The sequence below is a fragment of the Monodon monoceros genome, unplaced genomic scaffold (assembly GCF_005190385.1).
Source record: "Monodon monoceros isolate NGI ecotype Baffin Bay Population unplaced genomic scaffold, NGI_Narwhal_1 Super_Scaffold_18, whole genome shotgun sequence".
Taxonomy (NCBI): Eukaryota; Metazoa; Chordata; class Mammalia; order Artiodactyla; family Monodontidae; genus Monodon; species Monodon monoceros.
This window is the reverse complement of record NW_021703774.1, coordinates 153,096,614-153,121,944: the sequence shown is the minus strand read 5'-3', so window position 1 is coordinate 153,121,944 and position 25,331 is coordinate 153,096,614. Positions and strand designations below refer to the sequence as shown.

Genomic DNA, 25,331 nt, shown 5'->3' with positions numbered 1-25,331 from the left:
GCCAGTAAATATAAATTCCTTTCAGATAATATCTTGTTTTGGAATCAGATTGCCACAATTTGAATCTTGCTTCCTCAATTTACATTTTGCTACTCTATGTGATCCCTGAGCAACTATACAGCATCATCATTTGGGAGCTTGTTAAAAATGCAGAATCTCAGGTGTCACCCAGGCCTATTGAATCAGAACTACATTTATCCCCAAATGATTCATATACGTGCTAAAGTTCGAAAAGCATTGAGAACTTCTTTTTTAGTATTCCCATCTATTTTGTTAAATGTACGTAAGAATTTTGATCATTAAATAATATATTTAAGTGATCAGAATAATATTTGCATGTAATAAGAACCCAGTAAATGTTGGCTGTCACTATTATTCTCTTAACAAACTCACATACCCTTTATACTGGTTGCTTCAGCTCCTCATTTGGCTGCTGCTTCAGGAGTTAACCTTTGCTTCAAGTCTTCCTCCCCAGAACTCTACTTACCTTTCTTTTGTGCTTTGTAAACCCTTTAACACTATACTTTGTCCTTTTTCTTTTTTGCTGTGCGCTGTATGGCACTCTCTTCAGCATGCTTTCTTTCTCTGCAGAGTCATAAAACTGGAAGGGACCTTAGAGATCATCCAGTCCAAATATTTTCTTTTGGTTTTGAGGAAACTGAGGCTCTGAGAAGTTAAAGTATCATGTTGCTGTGTTTGGAGTTTACCCATTATACATCTTCAGCGGAGCTCCCAGACAGATGACAGATTGAAAAGGCTGAAGCAGGAAAGATTTAGTGTGTAAGTTGTTCTCTAAGGCAAAGAAATCCAATATGAACAAAACATGAAATAAGCTTTACTTCCTTTGGAATAAAAATGTTTTGATAGAAAATACTATTTTATAGGTTGGTGGAAATGTGGTACAGTGATGCGTAGGCTGCGAGAGGCTGTCCATTGTTCAGAGTAACCTTTACTGTTTTCAGAACTTTTTACTGTACATTCATTAGCCTCTTGTATTAGTTATGTAGTTCTCAAGATTTTAGCTAATTATCAGTTGAGGTTTTTGATGAGGTTTTTTTTTAATAGCAGTGATTTTAAATCTGTTCTGAGTCGCTATAGGTTTTTTTTTAAATTGAAGTATAGTTGATTTACAATGTTGTGTTAGAGTCAATGTAGTTTTTATTATGTTTCATGAACCAAATGAAAGATAACTTTGAAAATGACATTTTAAGTCATGTTAGAAAGATAAGACTGTTCTTTTGAGAGCTATGTATTTAGGTGTATTTCTGTACTTCTGTATCCCAATTGAAGCTAACCAGAGGTCCTGAAAGAAATTAGTGGAGTTTAAAATAGGCCTATGCACTAATGATGTAACACTTATTTGTAGGAAAGTTGTTCAGACTTATGCTCAGCCTTTGGTTAAGCTAATTTTAGGCACTTTTAACAAAATTCATTTTTGATTTTTTTTTTCTTTAAATAAGGCCTTAGTAGATTAGAAGCTAGCAATCTAATATGCTAATAGCAGTAAAAGCCAATAAGCATTTTCAGACTTCAGTGCTTCTGCCAGTGCTGTTTCTTCTGCCTTCCTTCCCATCTGGCTAATTTCTTACTATCTTAAAGGTCTGCCTCAAATATCTGTACCCTTTGTCTATTCCCATACCATTCCTTCCTCTTATTCCCCCCAGCCACCCAGATAATTGTTCCATGGTCTGTGTTTCCATAGTGTTCATAACTCCCAAAACATTGATTGTAAAATTAACGTTATTAAAGAATTGATAATGCTACAGTTAGACTATGAACCTCTTGACATTAGGGACCAGATTATACTCATTTTTATGTCCCCAAGGCCTAAACACTGCTTGGCACACAGTGAATCCTAGAAAAAAAATTGTCACAACTCAGATACTGCATGTAGAGCTACATCTTAAGCCAGTAAAATGACTGGTGTTGTGATAATGAAAATTAACCTGTAATTTTGGTGCTGTTTAAGGAGGCAGAAAGATTATAGTACAGATAGTCCCTAACTTACAATTGTTCTACATAATGATTTTTCGACTTTACAGCGGTGCTAAAGTGATACACATTCAGTAGAAACCTACTTCGAATTTTGAATTTTGTTCTTTTGCTGGGCTAGTATGATAGTATGCAGTATGATACTCTCATGATGCCAGGCAGCGGCAGTGAGCCCCACCTCCCAGTCAGCCACGTGATCACAAGGGTAAACAACCCATACACTTAAAATCATTCTGTACAACCATTCTGTTTTTCATGTTCAGTACCATATTCAATAAACCACATGATATGTTCATCACTTTATTATAAAATAGGCTTTGTGCTAGATGATTTTACCCAAGTGTAAGCTAAGGTAAGTGTTCTGAGCACCTTTAAGGTAGACTAGGCTAAGCTATGGTGTTCTGTAGGTTAGGTGTATTAAATGCGCCTTTGACTTATGATATTTTCAATTTAAGATGGGTTTATCTGGACATAACCCCAATGTAAGTCAAGGAAGATTTGTACACTAAAAATTTGTAAATATTGAGGTTTAAAATAGTGTTGATTTCAGGAGTATTTCATCTGGAAAACTATTATCCTGAAAGATTGATATTCTGAGGGATCTAGGTAGCCAGATATCTTGGTATTTCCTGTAGTAGCAGTTCTCACATTTTCTGGTTTCTGGACCCCTTTACAATCTTAAAAATTTTTGAAGACCCGAAGAGCTTTAGTTTATGTAGCTTACATCTACCTATACATATATTGTGTTAGAAATTAAAACTGAGGAATTTTTAACTATTAACTCATTTAAAAGTAATAAACTCTGCATGTTGACCTAATTTTTTTTTTTGAATAATAGCGTTTTTTAAAATTTAGGAGAAATTTTAAGAAAAATTTAGTGAGCACTGTTTTATTAGTTTTGCAAACTGCTTTACTGTCTGGCCGGGTTCTCATATCTGCTTCTGCATTCACTTGGTTATAAAATGTTGTTTTGGTTGAAGTCTGAAGAAAAGCTGACCTTACAAATAAGTATTTGGAAAAGGGAGGAGTGTTTTAATAGCATTTCATATAATTGTGGAAGTTCTTTGATACTACAATTTTCTTAAAGGATACTACAGTTTCTTAAAGGTTAGTTAATGTGGAATCTGAAGCCATATCAATGAATTTTTTGTACTGTCACGTTAAAATTTATTGGTCTAGGGCTTCCCTGGTGGCGCAATGTTTGAGAGTCCGCCTGCCGATGCAGGGGACACGGGTTTGTGCCCCGGTCTGGGAAGATCCCACATGCCACGGAGCAGCTAGGCCCGTGAGCCATGGCCGCTGAGCCTGCGCGTCCAGAAGCTGTGCTCCGCAACGGGAGAGGCCACAAAAGTGAGAGGCCCGCGTACCGCAAAAAAAAAAAAAAAAAAAAATGTATTGGTCTATTTGTACTTTGAATTGTTCTTCTACCCACAACTGATTTTTGCTTCATGCTATCATCATTTGGAAAATATTGATTCCCTGAGGTATGCAGATCTAAATGTTGTCGTGTTTCATTATGCAATATTTTAAAAATCACATTTTAAAAGAAATCACTAATCTCACTAAGAAAGTCTACATATTAGGAAGCTATCAAGCTGGAGGTTTTCCAAAATTCTAATTTTCAGTGAAAGCTCATATTTTATCATCGGCAGTAACTACTGCCAGTTGTTTTCCTTGAGGTAACAGTCTTACTTTATTCATTTTTGAGAAAATATCTGCCAGATACCTACTTCTGGTTAATAGTTTCCCTGATAGTCATTCTTTGAAATAAATAGGTAGCTTCCATGAAAAAAGTAGCTCAGTTATTTATTTGTTTGTTTGTTTATGGCTGCGTTGGGTCTTTGTTGCTGCGCGTGGGCTTTCTCTAGTTGTGGTGAGCAGGGTCTACTCGGGGGCTTCTCTTTGCGGTGGCTTCTCTTGTTGCGGAGCATGGGCTCTAGGCACTTGGGCTTCAGTAGCTGTGGCATGTGGGTTCTAGAGCACAGGCTCAGTAGTTGTGGCGCACAGACTTAGTTGCTCCGCGGCATGTGTGATCTTCCCGGACCAGGGCTCGAACCCATGTCCCCTACTTTGGCAGTCAGATTCTTAACCACTATGCCACCAGGGAGGTCCCCTAACTCAGGTTTTAACTCTTAACATTCCTACATGAGATTTTCCTTGAAACAACCATCATACTTTGGTGTGCAGGAGAAATAATTTATGCCTACGTCCCATTTCATCTCACAGAATATTAAAAAGATGTACTGAAGGATTGAGTTTTAATAAAGTAAATAACTTACAACAAATTCATGGTTGTGAATAGTGCGAATACTGGTACCTTTTGGCGCCACTGCCTTGATTTATGCTAAATAAGGCTCTGGCAGTTTTACCCACCATCGCTTTTTTTTTTCCTCCCAATTTATTGAGGTGAAATTCATATAACAAAAACCATTTCAGTACCTTTTAGTACATTCACAGTATTGTACAACTACCACCTCTACCTAGTTCCAAAACATTTCTATCATCCCAAAGTAAAATGCCTTATCTGTTAAGGAGTTTCTCCCCATTCCCCTATCTTCACTCCCCTCAACCCCTGGCAACCACCAATCTGCATTCTATCTATGGATTTATCTATTATGAATATTTTATATAAACGGAATCACAACTTGTGACCTTTTATGTCTGGCTTCTTTCCCTTAGCATAGTGTTTTCAAGATTCATTCATGTTGTGGCATGTGTATCAGTACTTCATTCTTTTTTTATATAGCCGAATAATATACCACAATTTGTTTATCCATTCATTTGTTGATGAACATTTAGGCTGTTGCTATCTGTTGTAACTGTTAGGAACCCTTGTGTATATGTACTTTTTTGAGTACTTTTTTTCAGTTCTTTGGCGTATATACCTAAGAGTGGAATTGCAGGGGCCCACCGTTGCTTTTGCACCATCCGTTCAAATGTCAACACAGTGAAAAAGGCAAATAACATGTTAATATTATGAAAATAGTTTTGATCCTGTGGACCTCCTGAAAGTATCTGGAGAATCCCCAGGAATTTGTAGATCAAACTTCTAAATCCTCTGTCTTGTAGATTCCAAAGTTTGTCAGGTATGAATATGTGATTTCTCATCATCACTCTATAATCACTAGCACCAACTAATACAGGAAAGGTAATCCTCAAACTGTGCTATCAGATGTGTTTATGATCCTTAACGTTATAGATGAAGAAATTAACATGTAGGGAATATAAATGACTTAATCACTGTTACTTAATGTAAGTGATAGAACTAGATACCAAATTCAGGTTTTCTTATTTCAAGGCTGATGTTCCTACTATTTCACAGTTCTTCAGGTAAATGAAACAACAGGGGAGAGGGTTATTTAAGGGAGTGATTTCGCTTATGAAAAGAAAGAAATATTTGTGGTAAAAGAGTTTAATGGTGCCCTTGTTATTTATTTTTAGAGACATTGTAAATCTAAAGGATGTGATCAGTATGCAGCTGGAAGATACTACCACTAGCAAAACTTTTTGCAGCCAATCTTGTCTTTCATCATATGAAGAAAAAAGAAAACCATTTGATACCATATGTACTAACAGCATTCCAGCCAAGTGCAGCATGTGTCAGAAGACTACTGTTGTAAGTTGCAGTATTTCTTAACCTTGAGGGACTCTGATTATTCTGCTTAAATATCAGAGTTTTTACTAAGTCTTTTTTTTAAATCCTAGATTCAGTATGAAGTAAAATACCAGAACATGAAACGTAGTCTTTGCAGTAATGCCTGTTTTTCAAAGTTTCACTCTGCTAACAACCTCATCATGAACTGTTGTGAGAACTGTGGAGCTTACTGTTCCACTAGCTCTAGTCTGTTCCATATACTTCACATGGAAGCACAGTCTCATTACTTTAATAGTTCAAAGCGTATTACAGCATATAAGCAGGTATGAATAAAGATCTATTGCATAAAGTGAGGACCACTCCATTTGAATTTGATTGCATAAGACTCAAATGAAAAATGGAAGGTTGAATTCCTTCCATTAGTTGGCTTGTGAATGTTTCCACTTTAGGAAACTGGCGGTATAGATTTTAGTACCATTGGGAATATTTTTCGTTGGTAAGATGATGAAGGAGATGATATAAAAGACTTCTGACAAAAAAAAAAAAAAAAAAGACTTCTGACAGTTGTTTTTCACATAACAATTCATGATAAATGCTGCATGGAGATTTTCCTAAAGAATCTCAGGGTGATGATCTTGTCTTGAAGAAAAGGCAATCAGAGGGAAGCTTATTTATAAGTTAGATAGCAAGCATAACAATAGTCTATTGGTCAGTAGGACTCAACCACAGAAATGTTTTTTATTTTTAATTCCATGTATTTCTTACACCTAAGCAAGGTTAAGATAAATCAAGAATGTCGCATGCTTTTTTCTGAATCAGGAGTCCTAGTAGGCAATAAACCAATGAGAAATAATCCCCTATTTCTGATAGGAGAGCCTTGGATGGGTGGCTCTGAGAGCAGAGAAGCTGGCCCTGCTTTGCAGGACTAAGTGAGCTGAACACAATAGTGGTCTGAGCCCCTTACATGAGGTGGACTGTCCCATGTCTTGCTCGTTCAGGTGACGCTTTGAGACCCAATTGTATCCCTATAAATTCTTCCTTAAAAACAAGCAACTGAAGATGGGAGTCTTAACAAGCCACAGTTCAAATAGGTCATTTGTGAGCCACAGCTTTTCTATGACAGAATGCCCACACCATGAGAGTACCCTGCCTTGGGACCAGAAATGGGAGAACAGAGAGCATAGACCCTTTGTCTGAAAGCAGTTAATGCCATTCCTTCTTTTCTTTCTTTACCCCTCACACTCAATAAATAGACCTTCTCCTGTTTTTAAGAGCCTGTATTTGAGTACTCAGTTATTCAGCATATGTGATGGGGCACGGCTTATTTGGCTCGATGAGTTAAGAAGCACCACCTAACACTATGCCCTGCTGCATTTAAGATGTTGTGTGATTGTGATAATGTAGAAAATCCATATTGTTAGTGAACTGTAATCAAGAATTAGATTCCCCGGCGGTCCAGTGGTTGGGACTCTGCGCTTTTACTGACAAGGGCCTGGGTTCAATCCCTGGTCAGGGAACTAGGATCCTGCAAGCCGCACAGCGTGGCCAAAAAAAAAAAAAAATTAGTAAAGCACTCAAACTTATGAATCCAAAAATGCAAAAATGGGGTGGCTTTTTATTTTAAAAAGTTGATTGGTATAATTGTAATTATTTTGGCCACATCTTTTTAAAAATTAACTTATTTATTTATTTATTGCTGCGTTGGGTCTTCACTGCCACGTGTGGGCTTTCTCTAGTTACAGTGAGCGGGGGCTACTCACTGCACGTTGTGGTGTGCGGGCTTCTCATTGCGGTGGCTTCTCTTGTTGCAGAGCATGGGCTCTAGGCACGTGGGCTTCAGTAGGTGTGGCACGCAGGCTCAGTAGTTGTGGCGCATGGGCTTAGTTGCTCTGCAGCATGTGGGATCTTCCCAGACCAGGACTCAAACTGTGTCCCCTGCATTGGCAGGCGGATTCTTAACCACTGCACCACCAGGGAAGCCCCCAAAATTCTTAAAAGTATAAATTTCTGGGTCAATATACAGGGATACTTTAAATATTGATAGATATTAATGTTTTGTGAATCTTCTCAACCACTGTGCTACCAGGAGGAAAGTCCCTGGCCATATATCTTCTTACTAGAGTACATTAGTTAAGTATTAGCTTTCCCACATGAGTAATAAATTAGTTATAAATTATACCACTATTGTTGGTAAATGTAAACATTGGTGAGTTGTTATATTTCGTAAAATATGAAAATTCCTACTAATAAGGGACAAAAATAGTAATTTTCAAAATTACACTCTACTTTTTGTTTCATTGTTCCTTTGCCAATATCCCATTCTTTCCCAGAAAAAGAAAATCTGTGTAATGTATTTTCATTTGTCTTTGCACTTTGTGTACCGCTAAAAGCTGTTCCATTTCATCATTGTCGTTAGTGTTAACTTAGTATTAAGTCCAGGAATGATGGCTCCTGTTTCACCCGAAAGAGTAGGTGGTGAACCTCCCCGTTTTCTATCCTTTTCCTTTGCAACCTTACTGCTTACAGAATGCACTATGTTCTGTACCTCTTACCGCTTGTGTGCTGCTTTCTTACAACGTGCTTGAATTTTCACCATGAAGCTAGGCTAGCAAAACAGTGTTTCCCACAGCATCTTGTAATGTGTGTTAGGCACCCTTTTTTGGCTCCTCCTTAGCACCAGTAAAAGGCTTTCCTTAGTTGATGCCCAAGTTGGCATTAAAGACAGACCTGTAATTATAAGACTTTTGTTGATTTGTCCAGTTGGCTTTAGTTGCCTGGGATGATGAACATCTTTTATGACCACTTTCTTCATTGCTTGCATATGTATTGTTATAGCTATTAATATACCTGACAAATAATACAAACAGTTACCTAATAGATTGATCAGTTTCCTTCATTTTAGTCATTACAATCTATAAGTGCCTTTTTTCTGTTTTTAAGAAAGTGCAAAAATACGACTTCATTGTTATTATAATGTTTCAACTAAGCAATGGTTGTGAGCATATGTCATATACCAGGAATATGAATATTATTTTACTCTCTAACAGAAACCAGCCAGAACACTTACATCTGTTCTTTGCAAATCATTGAAACCCTCAGACGAAATGATTGAGACTACCAATGACTCGGGGAAGACAGAGCTTTTCTGCTCTGTTCATTGTTTCTCTGCTTACAGTAAAGCTAAGATGGAATCTTCTACAGGTACTATTTTTTTTAGCAGTTACCAGAGATTTAGTAACTGTTGAAGAATATTACTGCTTTCCTTTAATTTATAACCTTGATTCATTTCTAAATTAAACTGACTTAAAAGTCAAAACAATCTAAAACTTGTTTCAAAGAACAGTTTCCAGTATTTTTGCATAAAAGGAAGGCTACTTCATCACCAGAGATTTAATATTTATTTGTAAAGATTGTCATATTAGAATATAGAATCTTCTAGTTAGCCCTGCTTTGTAAAAACAAGGCTATTACATTTTTCACATGGAGTAGAGCTAGTCGGAAATACTTTGATGTTCACTAATAGAAAGGGGCAGAGAATCCAGAGCCAACTGTGTATTCTATCAAAGAGCCTCATATAGGACCAGTGGTGCTAATTTCATAGACGGTGGAATGAATGATTCCCCTGGGGCTTGTGCATCATGCAGACTGGCTTATTATAGAAAGCTCTTTAATACTAGCTTAGACACCAACTCAGCTCCATTCATATTGAGTTTATGAATCCTGGAATGGTTAGAAATGATACCCATTAGGAGATTCTCTAGCAGTGTTCTTCATGGGTAATTAATTTCACAGTAAAGATTTGCTTGACAGTTCAAGCAAATAGTATAAAAGGACTGATAAACTGCGTGCAAAGGTAAAAGATATAAAATGATGGGAAATGTAAATTATCTGTTTAATGTTGATATTAATCTTATCCTAAAGAACCTGGATATTCTTAAGCCCTGATAAAAATTACTACAGTACCCACTAATACTTAAAGCAATTATTGATAGATATTTGCGTTATTCGTTGAAACACTTGCAATTAAACAGTGCTTTCTGATTGATTGATTCTGCCTGGTTTATTAGATATCTTTTAATTTTTATCAGTAAATGTTTCCATGGTGCATGATGCTTCAACAGATCTCCTTTCTCCGAAGAAAGATACAACTCCAGTTATAAGCAATATAGTGTCATTGGCAGATACTCATGAAGCCCTGCCCGTCATGAACTCTGATGTATTACAAGGTAAAAATTGATGTGACGTTCTTTGACATATACACTGTTTTGCCATGCTTGATTAGAATATAGAATCTGTCTTTAAGTTTTCTTTTGGTTGCCTAATATGAAATAAGCAATTATATAGTTAATGATGCTATTTTATAGATTATGGTATAAGATCTAGAATTTATGCTTTATTTTAACAGGTACAGTTTCTTCAGTAACAGCAAATGTTGAGGATGTAAGTTTTATTCTTAATTGTTTTTATTACTGTCTTTTTTAATCTTTCTTTTTTAAACATATTGTGCATGTGTGTATTTGAGCATATTCATTCCTGATTTGATCATAGAGCTCAAAAATGTAGAGCAATAAACACCTTTTGTTATTCACGTTCAGTTTCCCAAATCTCAAGTTTGACTTGAAATTATTAATAAGAATACTAAGTTATAAATAATTGTTAATGTTTCCCCCTAGTGGAGCTCATACTGTTACTCACCCATTGATTTTTTTGTTATTAGAATGGATATGTTCGATATTTTAATTGATTATTTGAAAACTGTTCAAAGAAATGTTATTTTGTCATTTTCTCCCAAGATTTCTAAGACTTCACCCAGTGAATCAAGTAATGGTGTTGCTAATAGTAATGTGGAACAGCCAAGCCTTGCACCATCTTCATCAGTACTCAGTCAGCATACAACTGGCTCCAGTATAGAAGTACAAAAAGATCATGTGTCAAACCAAGATGCTACAAACAGTATGAAATCCATGAAAATAAGAGATGGACTACGTCACCCAAAATTTACATCCAAAGTACAAAAAGTTAAAGGTAAATCACGAAGTATTAAAAAATCTTGGTGTTCAAATTTTCAGCAATTAGAAAACAGTATTAAAAAGGATGTGATATTCTGTTATTCGTGTCAGTTGTTCTGCCAAAAAAAATTTAGCTATGGAGGAGAGTCATTTGCAGCCCAAGGAATTTCCAATTGGAAAAAAACTCTGGAAAAATTCAGAAAGCATGAAAAAAGTGAAATGCATTCAAAGTCATTGCAATTTTGGAGGGAATACCAGTTTTGTGATGAAGCCGTTAATGACAGTTTATCTAATCATTCAAAACAGATTGAGGGAAATAAAAAGTACCTAAAGCTTATAATTGAAAATATTTTATTTCTTGGAAAGCAGTGTTTACTCTTAAGAGGAAATGACCAGTCTGTTTCATCTGTGAATAAAGGCAATTTTTTAGAATTGTTAGAAATCCGAGCAAAAGATAAAGGAGAAGAAATATTTCGACTTACGAATTCACAAGTTGACTTCTACAATAGTACACAAATTCAAAATGATATTATTGAAATAATAAAGACTGAAATGTTACAAGATATTGTAAATGAGATCAATGTCTCCTCAGCTTTTTCAATAATATGTGATGAAACAACTGATAATACCACTAAAGGGCAATTCTCAATTTGTGTAAGATACCCACAGAAAACATCAAAGGCTATATTAATTAAAGAAAGATTTTTGGGTTTCATAGATGTTGAGGAGATGACTGGGACCAACTTACACAGGAGTATTAAAACTTACCTGCAGCAAATTGGAGTTGATTTGGATAAAATACGAGGCCAGGCCTATGATAGCACCAGTAACTGGAGGGGAAAATTTAATAAAATTGCAGCAGAATTCAAGAAGGAAGAGCCAAGAGCTTTATACCTGCATTGTTATGCACATTTTTTGGATTTAGCGGTGATTAGGTTTTGCAAAGAAGTAAAAGAGCTCCGAAGTGCTCTAAATACTCTCAGTTCTTTGTTCAACACTATTCATGGGGAAATGTCTGTAAATTTTCAAAACATTTATAAGCTAAGTCAAAACAAAACATGCAAAAAACATACATCACAATCATGTTGGACAGTCCATGATCGTACGTTACTATCTGTGATTGAGGGTCTTCCAGAGGTTATTGAAACACTGGAAGTTCTATCAAGCCATTCTTCAAACACAAGTTTAGCTGATGAATTGAGTGATTTGTTGGCATTGGTTTCCAAATTTGAATTTATCTTTTGTTTGAAATTTCTTTATCGAGTACTAAGTGTTACAGGAATTCTTTCCAAAGAGCTTCAAAGTGAAACCATAGACATTTTTTCTTTGTCTTCAAAAATAGAAGCAATTTTGGAATGTTTATCATCTGAAAGAAATGATACTTATTTCAAAACTATCTGGGATGGAGCAGAGGAAGTATGTCAAAAAATAACCTGTAAAGGTTTTGAAGTTGAAAGGCCTTCATTTCAGAAAAGAAGAAAAATTCAGAAAACAATAGATCCTAGCAATTCAGACAGTATGTTTTTTCCTACCTCAACAGAAGAACAATATAAAATTAATATTTATTACCAAGGCTTGGATACTATATTACAAAATTTAAAATTGTGTTTTTCAGAGTTTGATTATTGTAAAATGAAGCAGATTTCAGAACTGTTACTTAAATGGAATGAACCGTTAAATGAAGCAACAGCTAAAGATGTCCAAGAATTTTATAAACTTGATGCAGACATCATCCCAGAACTTAGATTTTATCGGCAATATGCAAAGCTCAACTTTGTCCTAGATTATGATTGCATCAGCTTCAGCAGTCTTGGCCATCTGTTTATTCAGCATGGTCTTCACAATAATATTCCTTGCATATCAGTGCTATTATATATTGCTTTGTCTTGGCCAGTTACTTCAGCAAGTGTTGAAAATTCATTTTCTACACTGTCTCGTCTTAAAACATATTTATGTCATACCAGGGGACAAGAAAAGCTTAGTGGCTTAGCCCTAATGGCTGTTGAGCAGGAATTGGTAAATAAACTGATGGAACCTGAAAGACTCAATGGAACTGTGGAAAAGTTTATCCTACAGGTGAAAGAAATATAAAACTTGCTAACTTGAATTTACCTGAAAGAATTTTGTATTTCTGTTGGCTATCAGTTTTTATTTCAAATTTTTGTCTTTTAAGAAAGTTTTTTCATCAGAACATGTAACATTCACTTGGTTCAAAATTCATGACACAGAATGATATACAGTGAAAAGTCTCCTTCCCTTTTTTAGTACCCAGTTTCCCCTCCCAGAAGTATTAACTGTTTTTTAAATATCCTTCTGGAGATACTTAATCATAAATGTACTGTGCAGTGCACATTGTTCTTCAGCTTGCCGTTTTCACTTAACATGATTTTTTGAGATTGTCCCATATCAGTACATAGAGTTTCTTGATTCTTTTTTTAATAACTGCGTAAGATTTAATTGTATGGATGTACCATAATATATTGGAGCAGTCCCTACTGACAAACATTTTCTTTCCAGTCTCTTACTCTTGCAAATAATGCTGCATTTAATAACCGTGTACATAGGTCATGTTGCACATTAGTGAGTTGCTGTGAGATAAAATTTTAAACTCAAGTTATTAGGTCAGAAGATTTGTACATTTTTATTTTTCATAGATACTGGCAAATTGCTTTCTGTAAGGATTGTATCGTTTTATACTCCCACCAACGTGTGAGAGTTCCTATTTCCTCAAATCTTTATAAAGTATTAACAAACATTTTGATCTTTGCCAGTCTGTTAGTTGAATAATGATATGTTAATCTCTGTGGAGATTAAATCTCAATAGAATTTTTTATTTTCACTTAAAAATAAGGTTGCATATCTGCTTGAGCCATTTGTATTTCCTTTTCTGTGAAACCTCATATATTAAACATTAAAACTCTAAATATTGCTGTGGTTTTGGTTGACTTAGCTGGGTGACACAATAGGAATTCCTAATCTACTTTATGAAAATATGACTAATTTTCAAATAATTCTGAAAGAAAGAACTCTTTCTGTCTTAACACTTTAGAAAAGTTTAGATAACAAGGGAAATGTGTTCCTCAGAGATTTGAAAGAATTTAGTGGTAGATATATCTGAGGCTGGTTTTCTTTTATAACTTGTAATTTTTCTAGAAAGAGCATCTATTTCATTGAGTCCTTCTTTCAAATGAATTTGCATAGAGTTGTAGAAAGTATTCTCTTAATTTCTTCTATATACCTATACTTGCTTTCTTCATTGATCTTCTATACACATTTTCTTTCTTGATTAGGCCAAAACTAGTGATTTATTTTATTTAGTTGTTTTCCATACACATTCTTAGGTTTATTTATCAGTCCTACTCTACTTTTTAATTATGGTTGATTTTTAACATAAAATTAAAAGAACGTAAGAATTAACATTTAGTTCTATTAAATCCTAACATTTTGCCATGCTCCAGATTTTTATTTCAGAAATAAAATATTATAGATTGGGTTAAAGCTCCCTTGTAAATCTTTTCCTGATAATATTTCTGTTTTTCCGCAGAGGCAATGATTATTTAGTGTGCATCATTCCATGCTTATATAATTTTGTACTTAATACCATAGCCTTGTTGCACATGATTGTAAACTTTATATAAAACTTTAAGTTGCATTGTGCTTATCTTTCTGCAATTTGCTTTCTTTCACTCAGTGTTGTTTGAGATTTATATGTGGATTTCTAGTTTGTTTATTCTAATTGCTGAATACCATTCCATTATATGAGTATACAAGTTCATCCTTTATTTATTTATTTATTTTGTGTGTGTGCTGAAATTTTTTTTTAACATCTTTATTGGAGTATAATTGCTTTACAGTGGTGTGTTTCTTTTGTATAACAAAGTAAATCAGCTATACATATACATATATCCCCGTATCTCCTCCCTCTTGTGTCTCCCTCCCACCCTCTATCCCACTCCTCTAGGGTGGACATCCTTTATTTAAATGGATATTTTATATGTCTGATTTTGCATTTTTATAATATTCCAGTGATCCTTTTTTTTATATAGTATGCACATTGAACAAATATTTATTGAGCAAGTACAATATACTAGATGCTATTCTAGCTGCTGGATATCCAGCAGAGAATAAATAAGGCCTTGACTCCAATGAAACTTGGCTTTCTAATGTGGAAATCCAAGAAAGATATTAGAAGAGGTTGCTTACCAACTCTTCATGTAGATAGATAGATGATAATACAGAAAAGAATATTTGTATGCTTCATAGCATAAAAGATGAGGCTTTGAGAGCTGTGGCCACCTGAGGCTTTACCCTGCTGGCCCACAAGTTGGGAAGGTCTGTTCTAAGGTACTTACTTAGAGGTGGACTTGATGGGCCAAGGCTATGTGCATATTCCACTTTAATTAGACTTCTCAGTTCTACCATTTTTCTACTCCCACCCACAATATCTGTGTCTGTTGTTCCACATCCTTGCCAACATTTAATATGGTCATTTTACTCTTTTTAAAAAATTCATTGATTTCTACTTTAATAGAAGGCAGTTAATCTTTAGTATTCAATGCTTATTGCTTACATTTTCATTCTTTTCTGTTTGGTAATGAAAGTGCTTAACACTATGAACTTTCCTCTGAAGTGACATTTGCCTACCATGTGTTCTTCTCATTTTCATTATTTTCTAGCTATTCACATTTGTGATTTCTATCTTACTGTGGAAGCAAGAGTTAATTTCAAGAGGTAGGGTGGTTTTTTTCCCTTTTTTTTTTCACTTTTTTAATAGTCTACTATAAAGCCAGTAAAATAAGAACTAGACCTGAAAAAGTAAAAAAGGATAACTACAGTAATTAAAACAGCCTTCCTGGGAATTCCCTGGTGGTCCAGTGGTTAGCATTCAGTGCTTCCACTGCTGGGGGCCTGGGTTCAATCCCTGGTCGGGGAACTAAGATCCTGCAAGTGTGGCCAAAAAAAAAAAAAAAACACCACCTTTCTTTGTTGAATACCTACTATGTAACCTAGTACTTTTCTCAGTGCTTTATGTTATTTCACTTCTCACAACCTATTATTTTATGGGAGAAACTAAGACACAGAGGTTAAATATCACATAATTAGTAAACAGTGAATCTAGGATTTGTACCCAGGCAGTGTGACTCCATAGCTCATGCTTCTAATCACTGTGCTATACTACCTTTTATATGAACTGTTATCATAGATATTCCTAAATAAAAAATTAACTACCAGAAGTACATTGAAGAATAGAAGATGACAGAAATAGCAGTGTATTTTTTTAATCTCCCAAATCCCTTCATAAAAGCAAAAACCCATGCATGGCATTTATAGCAAGTCTTGGTGACAAGGTATCCGCACAATCCCAAAATAAAATTAGATAGTGACAAACTCAAAAGCAACTGTAAAACCTGAGTAGTGCCATTTATCTGTATGGAAGGTCATGGATGAAAATCAGTGGGACGTCTGATGGCCTTGAGAATAGATCTCCCAAATCAACAGGTTTCCACTGGAAAGCATGGCTGGCCAATTTGAAAACTGCAGCCAAAAAGTGACCTGGAGATGCCAATTTGCAGGTGAGTTAAGGGGACTGTGCTAAATTCCAAATTTGTTGGAGTAATCTAGGTCCTTATGAGCTCTTGAAACTAACAAGTGTAAGCTTCATTCCAAAACAAAACCCTTTCAAGGAGAAACTGCTGGCTGTATACACCAAATTCTGCAGGACAGGGACAATAGGGTCAAAGGAAAGACAATGTATAGTTTGAAGTGAGGGAGAGAGGCAAAGGAAGCAGGTCTCAGAACTAGGTCATTTATTTTAGTCACTTTGTGAAAATAATAGTATTTCATGAACCTTGAAGATGGAAAAGTTAATTCTGTCTCAAAAGTACAGGTAAACGTTTCACTTAAAACTTAGCAACAGAAAAGAATTGTGAAATATACAAAATTATAAGAATAAAGAACAGTAAATCCTTACAAAACAAAAATCTGTTTCAAACCAAGCTAAAAGAAATTAAATGATAAAAGCTATAAAAGAACTATAAACAAGAATTAGAAAAACTCAGATGAGTGGATAAAAGAAAGGTTTAAAAAGATAAATGACAAGAATTCAGGAAAGCATTAGAAATTAAAAGAAAAGTCACTGTAAAAGTGAAAACTAATCTAGAAGGAACTCAAAAGTGAATAAACAATTGATAATCCCTAAGAGAAGTAGAGGGTGGGAATGGAAAGAAGGAAAATGTTTTAAATCAAGAGAAGAGTGATATCACATATTGAAAACCTGATATCCATATAAATAGAGTCTGCAAAGAAATCCAAAGCAATGGAAAAGAGCAAATACTAAAAACTATGTGCCAGTTATTATGCTATTGTCTATGCACCCACCCCTCTATAACTCGGCTTTGTGGTGATCATTTCTGCTTTAGCAGGATTCATGTTAGCCTCTGCCAATAGGAGTCACTAGAGGGAGACTGCAAGTCTGAAGGAAAGGATTTGTTCCATCCTGTCTACTTTCTGTGAGCTTTATGTCTGCTTGTGGTTCTTGTGAGCATTATGCCAGCAATGCTGTTTTCATCCAGCACTTCCTTCCCTAGCAGCAGCTAAATCTGGTTGCAGTTTCTATTACACTTGCAGAAGCCTTATCGTCATGCTTCCTTCTGTCAGAGACACCCACAGCCCCTCTTCAGGGATCTAGGTCTTAGGCCCAAGCTCAGAGACCAGCACCAGCATCATCCCTCCTCAGAGCTGTAACTTCCAGCTCCATGAGACCCCTCTAAATTTAAATTCCTATCTCCTTTCTTTGTTCTCTCATCTCAGGATATTAGCTGCTACCTCCATAACATCTTGATGTTCTCTTTATCCTTTCAGTAACTTAGTTAACTTTATACTTAATGTGTTTTTACATTCTCTCTGTTCAGATAACTAGTATGGCTTCTGCTTCCTGACTGAACCCTGGCTGATGCACTGAATTCAAGAGAACTTGCTTGAAATTAGAAAGACTTTATGTATTGAAAAGACACACTGCACCTAGGAACACTGACCCAGGATGGTCAGTGCTGAGTAATGGCCTAAAAAAAGAATGAAAAAATTTATAAAGGGTTTTTTGAAGAAAAAGTCCTTTGAGAGTCCATGCCAAAAAAGAAAAAAAAGCAGGTATAGGGAAGGTAAATCCGATTATGTTCACACTTTTCCATAATGCCGCTCTATGCCAAAAGACAATGAAGTAATATGAACTTACTCAGGATTTTATATCCAACCAAATGGACTTTAAAGCGTAAGAGTCACAGGCTATCATCAATATGCAAATTCATGGAACATTGTTTCCATGACCCCTACCTGAGGAATGTATTAGAATAAGGTTCAGATAACCAGATTGACTGAGAGGCATTGATGTAAAGCATGGTAAAGTTTTGCAAGTATTAAATGACGAATAAAATTAAAATAGTACCTTGTTTAATTAATGCATCTAGGCAATGATCATCAATGGCTGCTAATACAGCCAGACATTGTGTACTTCTAATGGACATATTCACCAGCTGAGATATGCATCCTTCTCAGAGGTCTGAATTAAGGACTCTTCTTCCAGGCTTCTAAGTATTAATAATTCCAACTTCTCTTTTTCCTCCCAGTCCTAGCAGCTTCCTACAGTTGCTGCTGCTGTAATACCTTAGTGCTCTAGCCTTCTAGTTCTATAGTTCAAATAACATGTGGTTCCAGTCTCCTGGCTGGACTTTGACTGATATAGCACTACCTATGAAGTAATCTTGCCAAATAATTTGATCTTGAATCTTATCAAGACCCTAGATCTAGCTGCATGTTTACTGGAAATACAGTGGGTCAGAGGAACATATTAAACAACATCAATGGGATTAACCAGCAAAATCCAAATCCTAGGAGACTGCACAGGATAAACAAAAAACTTTAACAAAAACTTACAAGGAAAAAATAAGATGGCAGAGCATCCTATAGATTAAAGAAGTAGGAGTCATGTCAATGAATTGCAGTGTGTAAACCATGTTTAGATCTTTAAGCAACTGTGAACAATGGATATTTGTAATGACGTTGTGGCTATGTGTTTTTTTTTAAGTCACTTTTAGGGACTTCCCTGGTGGTGCAGTGGTTAACAATTTGCCTGCCGATGCAGGGGACACAGGTTCGAGTCCTGGTCCAGGACGATCCCACATGCCGCGGAGCAACTAAGCCCGTGCACCACAACTAATGAGCCTGCGTTCTAGAGCCCACAAGCCACAACTACTGAGCCTGCGTGCCACAGCTACTGAAGCCCGCGTGCCTAGAGCCCATGCTCTGCACCAAAGAGAAACCACTGCAATGAGAAGCCCACACACCACAACGAAGAGTAGCCCCCTTGCCACACTAGAGAAAGCCCGGGTGCAGCAACGAAGACCCAACGCAGCCAATAAATAAAAAGTCACTTTTAGACAAAAATACTTCAGGAATTAGTGGATGAAATTACATGAAATCTAGGGCTTCAAAATAATAACGGGAGAGGGGGAGTACTTGAGGGTCAAGATGAAACAAGATTGTCCGTGATTTCATAGTTGTTGAATCTAGGTGATAGGTACATAGGGATTCAATGTATTGTTACTCAGCTTTTTTTTTTGGCTGCATTGGGTCTTCATTGCTGCGCACGGACTTTCTCTAATTGTGGTGAGCGGGGGCTACTCTTCATTGCGGTGAGCGGGCTTCTCCCTGCAGTGGCTTCTTTTATTGCAGAGCATGGGGTTTTGGTGCACGGGCCTCAGTAGTTGTGGCTCACAGGCTGTAGAGCACAGGCTCAGTAGTTGTGGCGCACAGGCTTGGCTACTACGCGGCACGTGGGATCGATCTTCCCGGACCAAGGCTCGAACCCGTGTCCCCTTCATTGGCAGGCGGATTCTTAACCACTGCGCCACCAGGGAAGTCCCTGTTACTCAGCTTTTACATGTGAAGTTTTCTATTATAAAAAAATTTTTAAGTGATGCACTATTACCCATTGCAGTTCATGTCAAGAATGTAAAGGTGTTTCAATATTAGGAAATTTATTTATGAAATGCAACAAAATATATCAAATTAAGAAAATGATATCAATATATACAATAAAAGCATTGATAAAGCTTTAACTTTTGTGCCTGATTTTTAAAACCTTGGTAAAATTAGAATTAAAGGTTTTTTCTGTTAACAATAAAATGTTGGTAATATATTTATTAATGTGTATGTATAGACCTAGACAATAGTATGTATAACATCATGCTTAAAGGTGAAATATTAGGAGCACTACCACAAAAGTATCAGAAACAAGCCATAGATACTATCAACCATCTTACGTAACACTTTTAAATTAAGATATTTTTAGATAAAGTAGCAAGAAATAATACAGAAAGATCTCATATATCGTTCCCCCTATGGTAACATCTTGCATAACTATAATACAGTATCACAACAGGAATTTAAACATTGATACCATCCACTGATCTTATTCAGATTCACCAGTTTTACATGTACTCGTGTACTTGTGTTTACTTTTTTGCAGTTTTATCATGTATGGATTTATGTAATCACCACTATAGTCAAGATACGAAACAATTCCACCAACACAGTGCTCCCTTGTGATACTTTTATAAGTACACCAACCTTCCTCTCTCCCTTCTATCCCTAACCATTGGCAACTACTAATCTATACTCCATCTCTATAATTTTGTCTTTTCAAGAATGAATGGAATCATAGAGCATATAGCCTTTTGGGACTGCTTTTTTCACTCAGCATAATACCCTTAAAATCTACCCAAGTTGTTAACGTGTCTAAATAGTCCACTCCTGTTTGTCCCTGAATAATGTTATTGATGTACTTGTTTAACAGTTCACTATTTTTTCTTTTTACAGTTCACGCTTTGAAGGACATTTGGATTGTTTCCAGTTTTAGACTATTACAAATAAAGCTGCTATTAACATTTGTATACATGATTTTTGTGTAAACATAAATTTTCATTTTTCTAGTCTAAATGCCCAGCAGTACCATTGCTGGTACAAACAAAAAAACAAAAAAAAATTGCTGGTATAAAAAAGAAACCAACCAAAAAAAATGCCAAACTATTTTCCAAAGTGGCTGTACCATTTTACATTCCACCCGCAATGTATGAGCGATCCAGATTCTCTGCATCCCTTGCAACATTTGATGATGTCACTACTTTTTATTTTAGCCATTCTGATAGGTGTGTAGTTATATCCCACTGGAGATAAGATGATAGATGGTGATAGATAGATAGATAGATATACCCCCATTAATTTGCATTTCTCTTAAGGTAATGATGTTGGGAATATTTCCATGTGGTTATTTGCCATCCTCTTTGGTGGAGAAGTTGGCCTCAGCTAGAAATATGGACAGTTCATCCATTATAACAGAAGAAAAAGAATATGTAGGTACAGGGACTTCCCTGGTGGTCCAGTGGGTAAGACTCTGCACTTCTCATGCAGGGGGCTGGGGTTCGATCCCTGGTCAGGGAACTGGATCCCACATGCATGCCGCAACTAAGAGTCCGCATGCTGCAACTATGAGCCCAGACGCCACAACTAAAGATCCTGCATGCCACAACGAAGATCCCACATGATGCAACTGGGACCCGGCACAGCCAAAATGAATAAGTATATTTTTTTTTTAAAAAGGAATATGTAGGTACAGATGTAGGTAGGTGGGGAGATATGACTGTAGAAGCTTGTGAAAGTTCTGAGTGTTTCTATTTTCTCAGTGAAACAGAAAAGGTCATCTTCTGAAAATGAGGATGAAAGAAGAGGCATTGGAGCTTTGAAGAAAGAGGATACGGCATGAAATAGAATTTAATAAAGATGAAAATCTTGTGATTGCTGGGCAGCAAAAAGGGATCCCTAGAGATCAGTAAGCAGACTTTAAAGACAGTCAATGTATATGGATTAGACAGAGAATTGGATTTTATCATGACTTTGATTTTTGGCAGATGAGTTCAATTAAGCAGAAGGAAGGCAGAGGAGTTAGAATGTATGCAATGCCAAATTAAACTTATCAGTATTAAGTATCTACCAGTTTCCCGAGTGCTTACCATCTACTAGGAACGTTAAAAAGTAGCAAAGTATTGAAAGTAAACTTCTTATCTCAATCCATTCTTATATCTAGGAAATGGTGTTAACTCTTCATTCTGCTCCCTCTTTAGGCAGGCAAAATCTTCTAGGGAGATGGCAAGGGCAATAAGCACGCTGAAAAATGTTTCTAGATTACTACAATCCCAGGCCAGCTCACATGGGACAGTGGTAGTGAGCCTCCCTGTGAGCCTCCTTGCCCCTTTTCTTTAGTTCAAGGTTTTCATGCAGTGATACTTACAAAATAGCAAACAGTCAAAACAAGGTGGGTATACAATTATGTGCTTTATTAATTAAAATGACATTACTTGAGTTCTCAGGAGAAGCAGCACAGCTCCAATACCCTGAAAGTTCTCCAACACGCATGTTTAAATTTATATATGCATACAAAACCAAAAGCCCTCTCTTCTTTTTCTCTTGACTCCACCTGAGTGTCCACCAGTATGTCTCTCGGTAGAAGTCTATACCAGTTCCATGGACTACCCACTTTCACGCCCCAGAGACCTTTGCTTTTACACCCATCTTGTTTTATTACCTTTATTAGTATCTGCTCAGTTCTTCCTTAATGCTAGTTATAATGTTAGTTGGTTTTCTTCCAAATATGTGGAAGGTATATTTTGCTTTTTAATCAAAAGTATGCCCCCCAAAATATATATGTGTGTGTATAACCTATTGCTTCTGTTTCTCTGAAGAAACCTAAGATGTATATACTTATTCCACTAAATAAAATGAGTCCATAGAAAACCAAAGAAAATCTTTTCTTTAGAAAAAAAAAACTGGAACTCATATAAAGCAATGAAATTTAAAATATGACATCTATGTAGGAATGGATAGTTCACTGGGCCAGATATATAAAGAAATCTAGTATATGATGAAGACAGCTGAACTAGTGAAGGCAATTTTGATTATCAAGTGACCGAAGCAATTCTATAAAGCAGTGTTGGTAACTAGAGTCACCATGTTATACATTAGATCCTCAGACATTCATCTTATAGCTGAAAGTTTGAAGTGGTATTTCAGGGTTTTGATTTGCTTTTTTTGTTTGTTTTTGGCCAGACCGAGCAGCTTTTGGAATCTTAGTTCCACGACCAGGAATCAAACCCAGGACCCCTGCAGTGGAAGCTCAGAGTCCTAACCACTGGACCACCAAGGAATTCCCTGCACTTTCTTATTGACTAATGATGCCAAGCAACGTTTCATGTACTTAATTGGCATTTTTGTATAGCTTCCTTGCAGAAATTTCTATTTAAATCCTTTGCCTATTTCTCAATTGGGTTTTTTACATATTCTGGATACAAGTCCCTAACCAGTTATGATTTACAAATATTTTCTTCCATTCCATGAGTTTTCACTTTCTTGATGTCCTTTGAAGCAGTGATTAATTTTGGTAAATCCAATTTGCCTTTTTTGTTGTTCATGTTTTTGGTGTCATTTAATCTAAGTTTTATAATTTCATTCTTACATTTAGGCATTTCACTCTTTTTTAGTTAACTTTTGTATAGGTGTGAAGTAAGGGTCCATATGAAACTTAGAATCAGCGTTATCAATTTCAATAAGTCAGCTGGAACATGGTAAATGAGTAAATTATTTTGGGGAATGCTATGTCAATGAACACGGAATGTATTTCTATTTGGATCTTTGTCTTTTTCCCCTCATTCCCTCTTAACCTCAAGCACGTTTAGAACCCAACCCACTTTAGATGCAAAACATTACATGCCTGATAAACCACTTGTTAAAAATCTTGAGGACTGGGGCTTCCCTGGTGGCGCAGTGGTTGAGGGTCGGCCTGCCGATGCAGGGGACACGGGTTCGTGCCCCGGTCCGGGAAGATCCCACATGCCGCGGAGCGGCTAGGCCCACGAGCTATGGCCGCTGAGCCTGCGCGTCCGGAGCCTGTGCCCCGCAACGGGAGAGGCCACAACAGTGAGAGGCCCGCATACCGAAAAAAAAAAAAAAAAATCTTTGAGGACTTGTTTTGAGCTTAAGCTCCCCACTCGACTCCCCAACACACTTAAAATACCAACTAGTCAACATACAACCCTGCTAGGCAGGGAATTTTTAATTTTTTTTTGGCTGCACTGGGTCTTAGTTATGGCATGCAGGATCTTCAGTTGCTGCATGCAAGCTCTTGGTTGTGGCACGTGGGATCTAGTTCCCCGAACAGGGATGGAAGCTGGGCCCCCTGCATTTAGGGTGCAGAGTCTTAGCCACTGGACCACCAGGTAAGCCCCTAGGCAGGGATTCTTAATCCTATTATAACATCATGTTAAGAGGTTATGGAAAAAAACTTTTTGGCCAAACCAATATACAACTTGTCCAAGTTAAATGGTCTCTCCCACGAATCCCAATCCTCAGTCCTAAGGATCTATTACTAATTTCCCCTTATGGACTCCACGGTCTAAAAGCTTACCAAAATTAACAATTTCCTATTCACTATAAAATATAAAAATCCTGGACCTGTTGCCTGTGAACCCTGATGAAGAGTAAATTTATTTGAAAATGCCACATGCTCCTTTTGTTTTTGTCTCCGTGCAACTTCATTTATGTACACCCACCTTTTACCCCAATGAAGAAAAAGTAGTATGTTCATCCTATTGATGAGCAAACTGCAATTCAGGCAACTTGCCAGATAATGCAACTGGGCAAATTTCAGAATACTTGAACTCCAGTAGCAAGACCCCGTAACTCCTAACCAATATATTATACTGTAGATTTTTGCCTTGAGACCCATAAAGATGCTAAGCAAGCTGGCAATCAGAAAGGAGTAACAGTTGAACCAAAACATGGACTCAGATGATTCTTGATTTGGGATCTCTCATTTGCCTCTCTGAAGATACGCCAATCACAGATAATCAGAATGATTATGAACACTTAGAGCACGATCTTGGGTCTCGTCCCTGGTACTGACTACACACAGCTTTTCAAAGCAAATTCCATGGGACCAGTGACTGCTGTGGCTTTCAACTCTCTCCCTTTGCAGTTACAAGGGAATTCCCCAGTGATCCAGTGATTAGGACTCTGTGCTTCCACTGCAGGGGGCACAGGTATGATCCCTGGTCAGGGAAACTAAGATCCTGCAGGCCATGTGGCACGGCTCCCAAAATCACAAAACCAAAAAAAAAACACCAAAAAGCAAACCCCGAATTACTTTTAATACGCACCTCATATTAATTTGGTGTGAAAGATCCCTTTAGCAGTTTGTCAAGTTTTAATGAGAGCTTCAAGAATGGAGGGGGCAAGCAGATTTTATAGCAAATTCCAGAATTTTACACTGTGTATAAAATTCAACTCCACTTTAAAGAAATTGCTACTCAGGGTAACCAAAATATCGTTATTTGGCAAGACGCAATTCAGTCTCTACTCGTTAGTGAAGTAATGTCTGACTACCCATAACTGTAATCTGATAATCCTTTTGTAATATACAAAATGCTTTTTAACTGCTAATCACATGGTAATCTCAGGAATAAAACTTACTAAGACTGAAGGCAATTTTAAAATACTGATGGCTAAATCAGGTGAGTTTGATAGTGTAGGGCCATCAGGTTGATTAGTAATTAAGAGGCTGAAGCAGCTCTGCCAAAAAGGCCTCAAGAAGTAGAGGCCTAAATTATGTAGTTTTATACTTACAACATGGA

At 36.6% G+C, this 25,331-nt stretch overlaps 1 protein-coding gene across 14 annotated transcripts in view; it reads left to right on the top strand.

The window, feature by feature from the left end:
• Positions 1-25,277, top strand: part of ZMYM1 (zinc finger MYM-type containing 1) — a 39,547-nt gene extending 14,270 nt beyond the window's left edge. For 4 of the 14 annotated variants that reach the window (XM_029230698.1, XM_029230700.1, XM_029230702.1 and 1 more), the window contains 6 exons: positions 5,434-5,608; positions 5,698-5,910; positions 8,635-8,788; positions 9,676-9,813; positions 9,993-10,027; positions 10,381-13,748. In XM_029230698.1, coding sequence (XP_029086531.1) covers positions 5,434-5,608; positions 5,698-5,910; positions 8,635-8,788; positions 9,676-9,813; positions 9,993-10,027; positions 10,381-12,687 — 3,022 coding nt within the window. In that variant the 3' untranslated portion in view covers positions 12,688-13,748. Of the gene's footprint in view, positions 1-5,433; positions 5,609-5,697; positions 5,911-8,634; positions 8,789-9,675; positions 9,814-9,992; positions 10,028-10,380; positions 13,749-16,033; positions 17,877-20,469; positions 21,029-21,060 lie in introns of those variants that run through there. The other 10 variants (XR_003794638.1, XR_003794639.1, XR_003794640.1 and 7 more) reach the window with 10 other exon arrangements.
• The last annotated feature ends 54 nt before the right edge of the window (positions 25,278-25,331 follow it).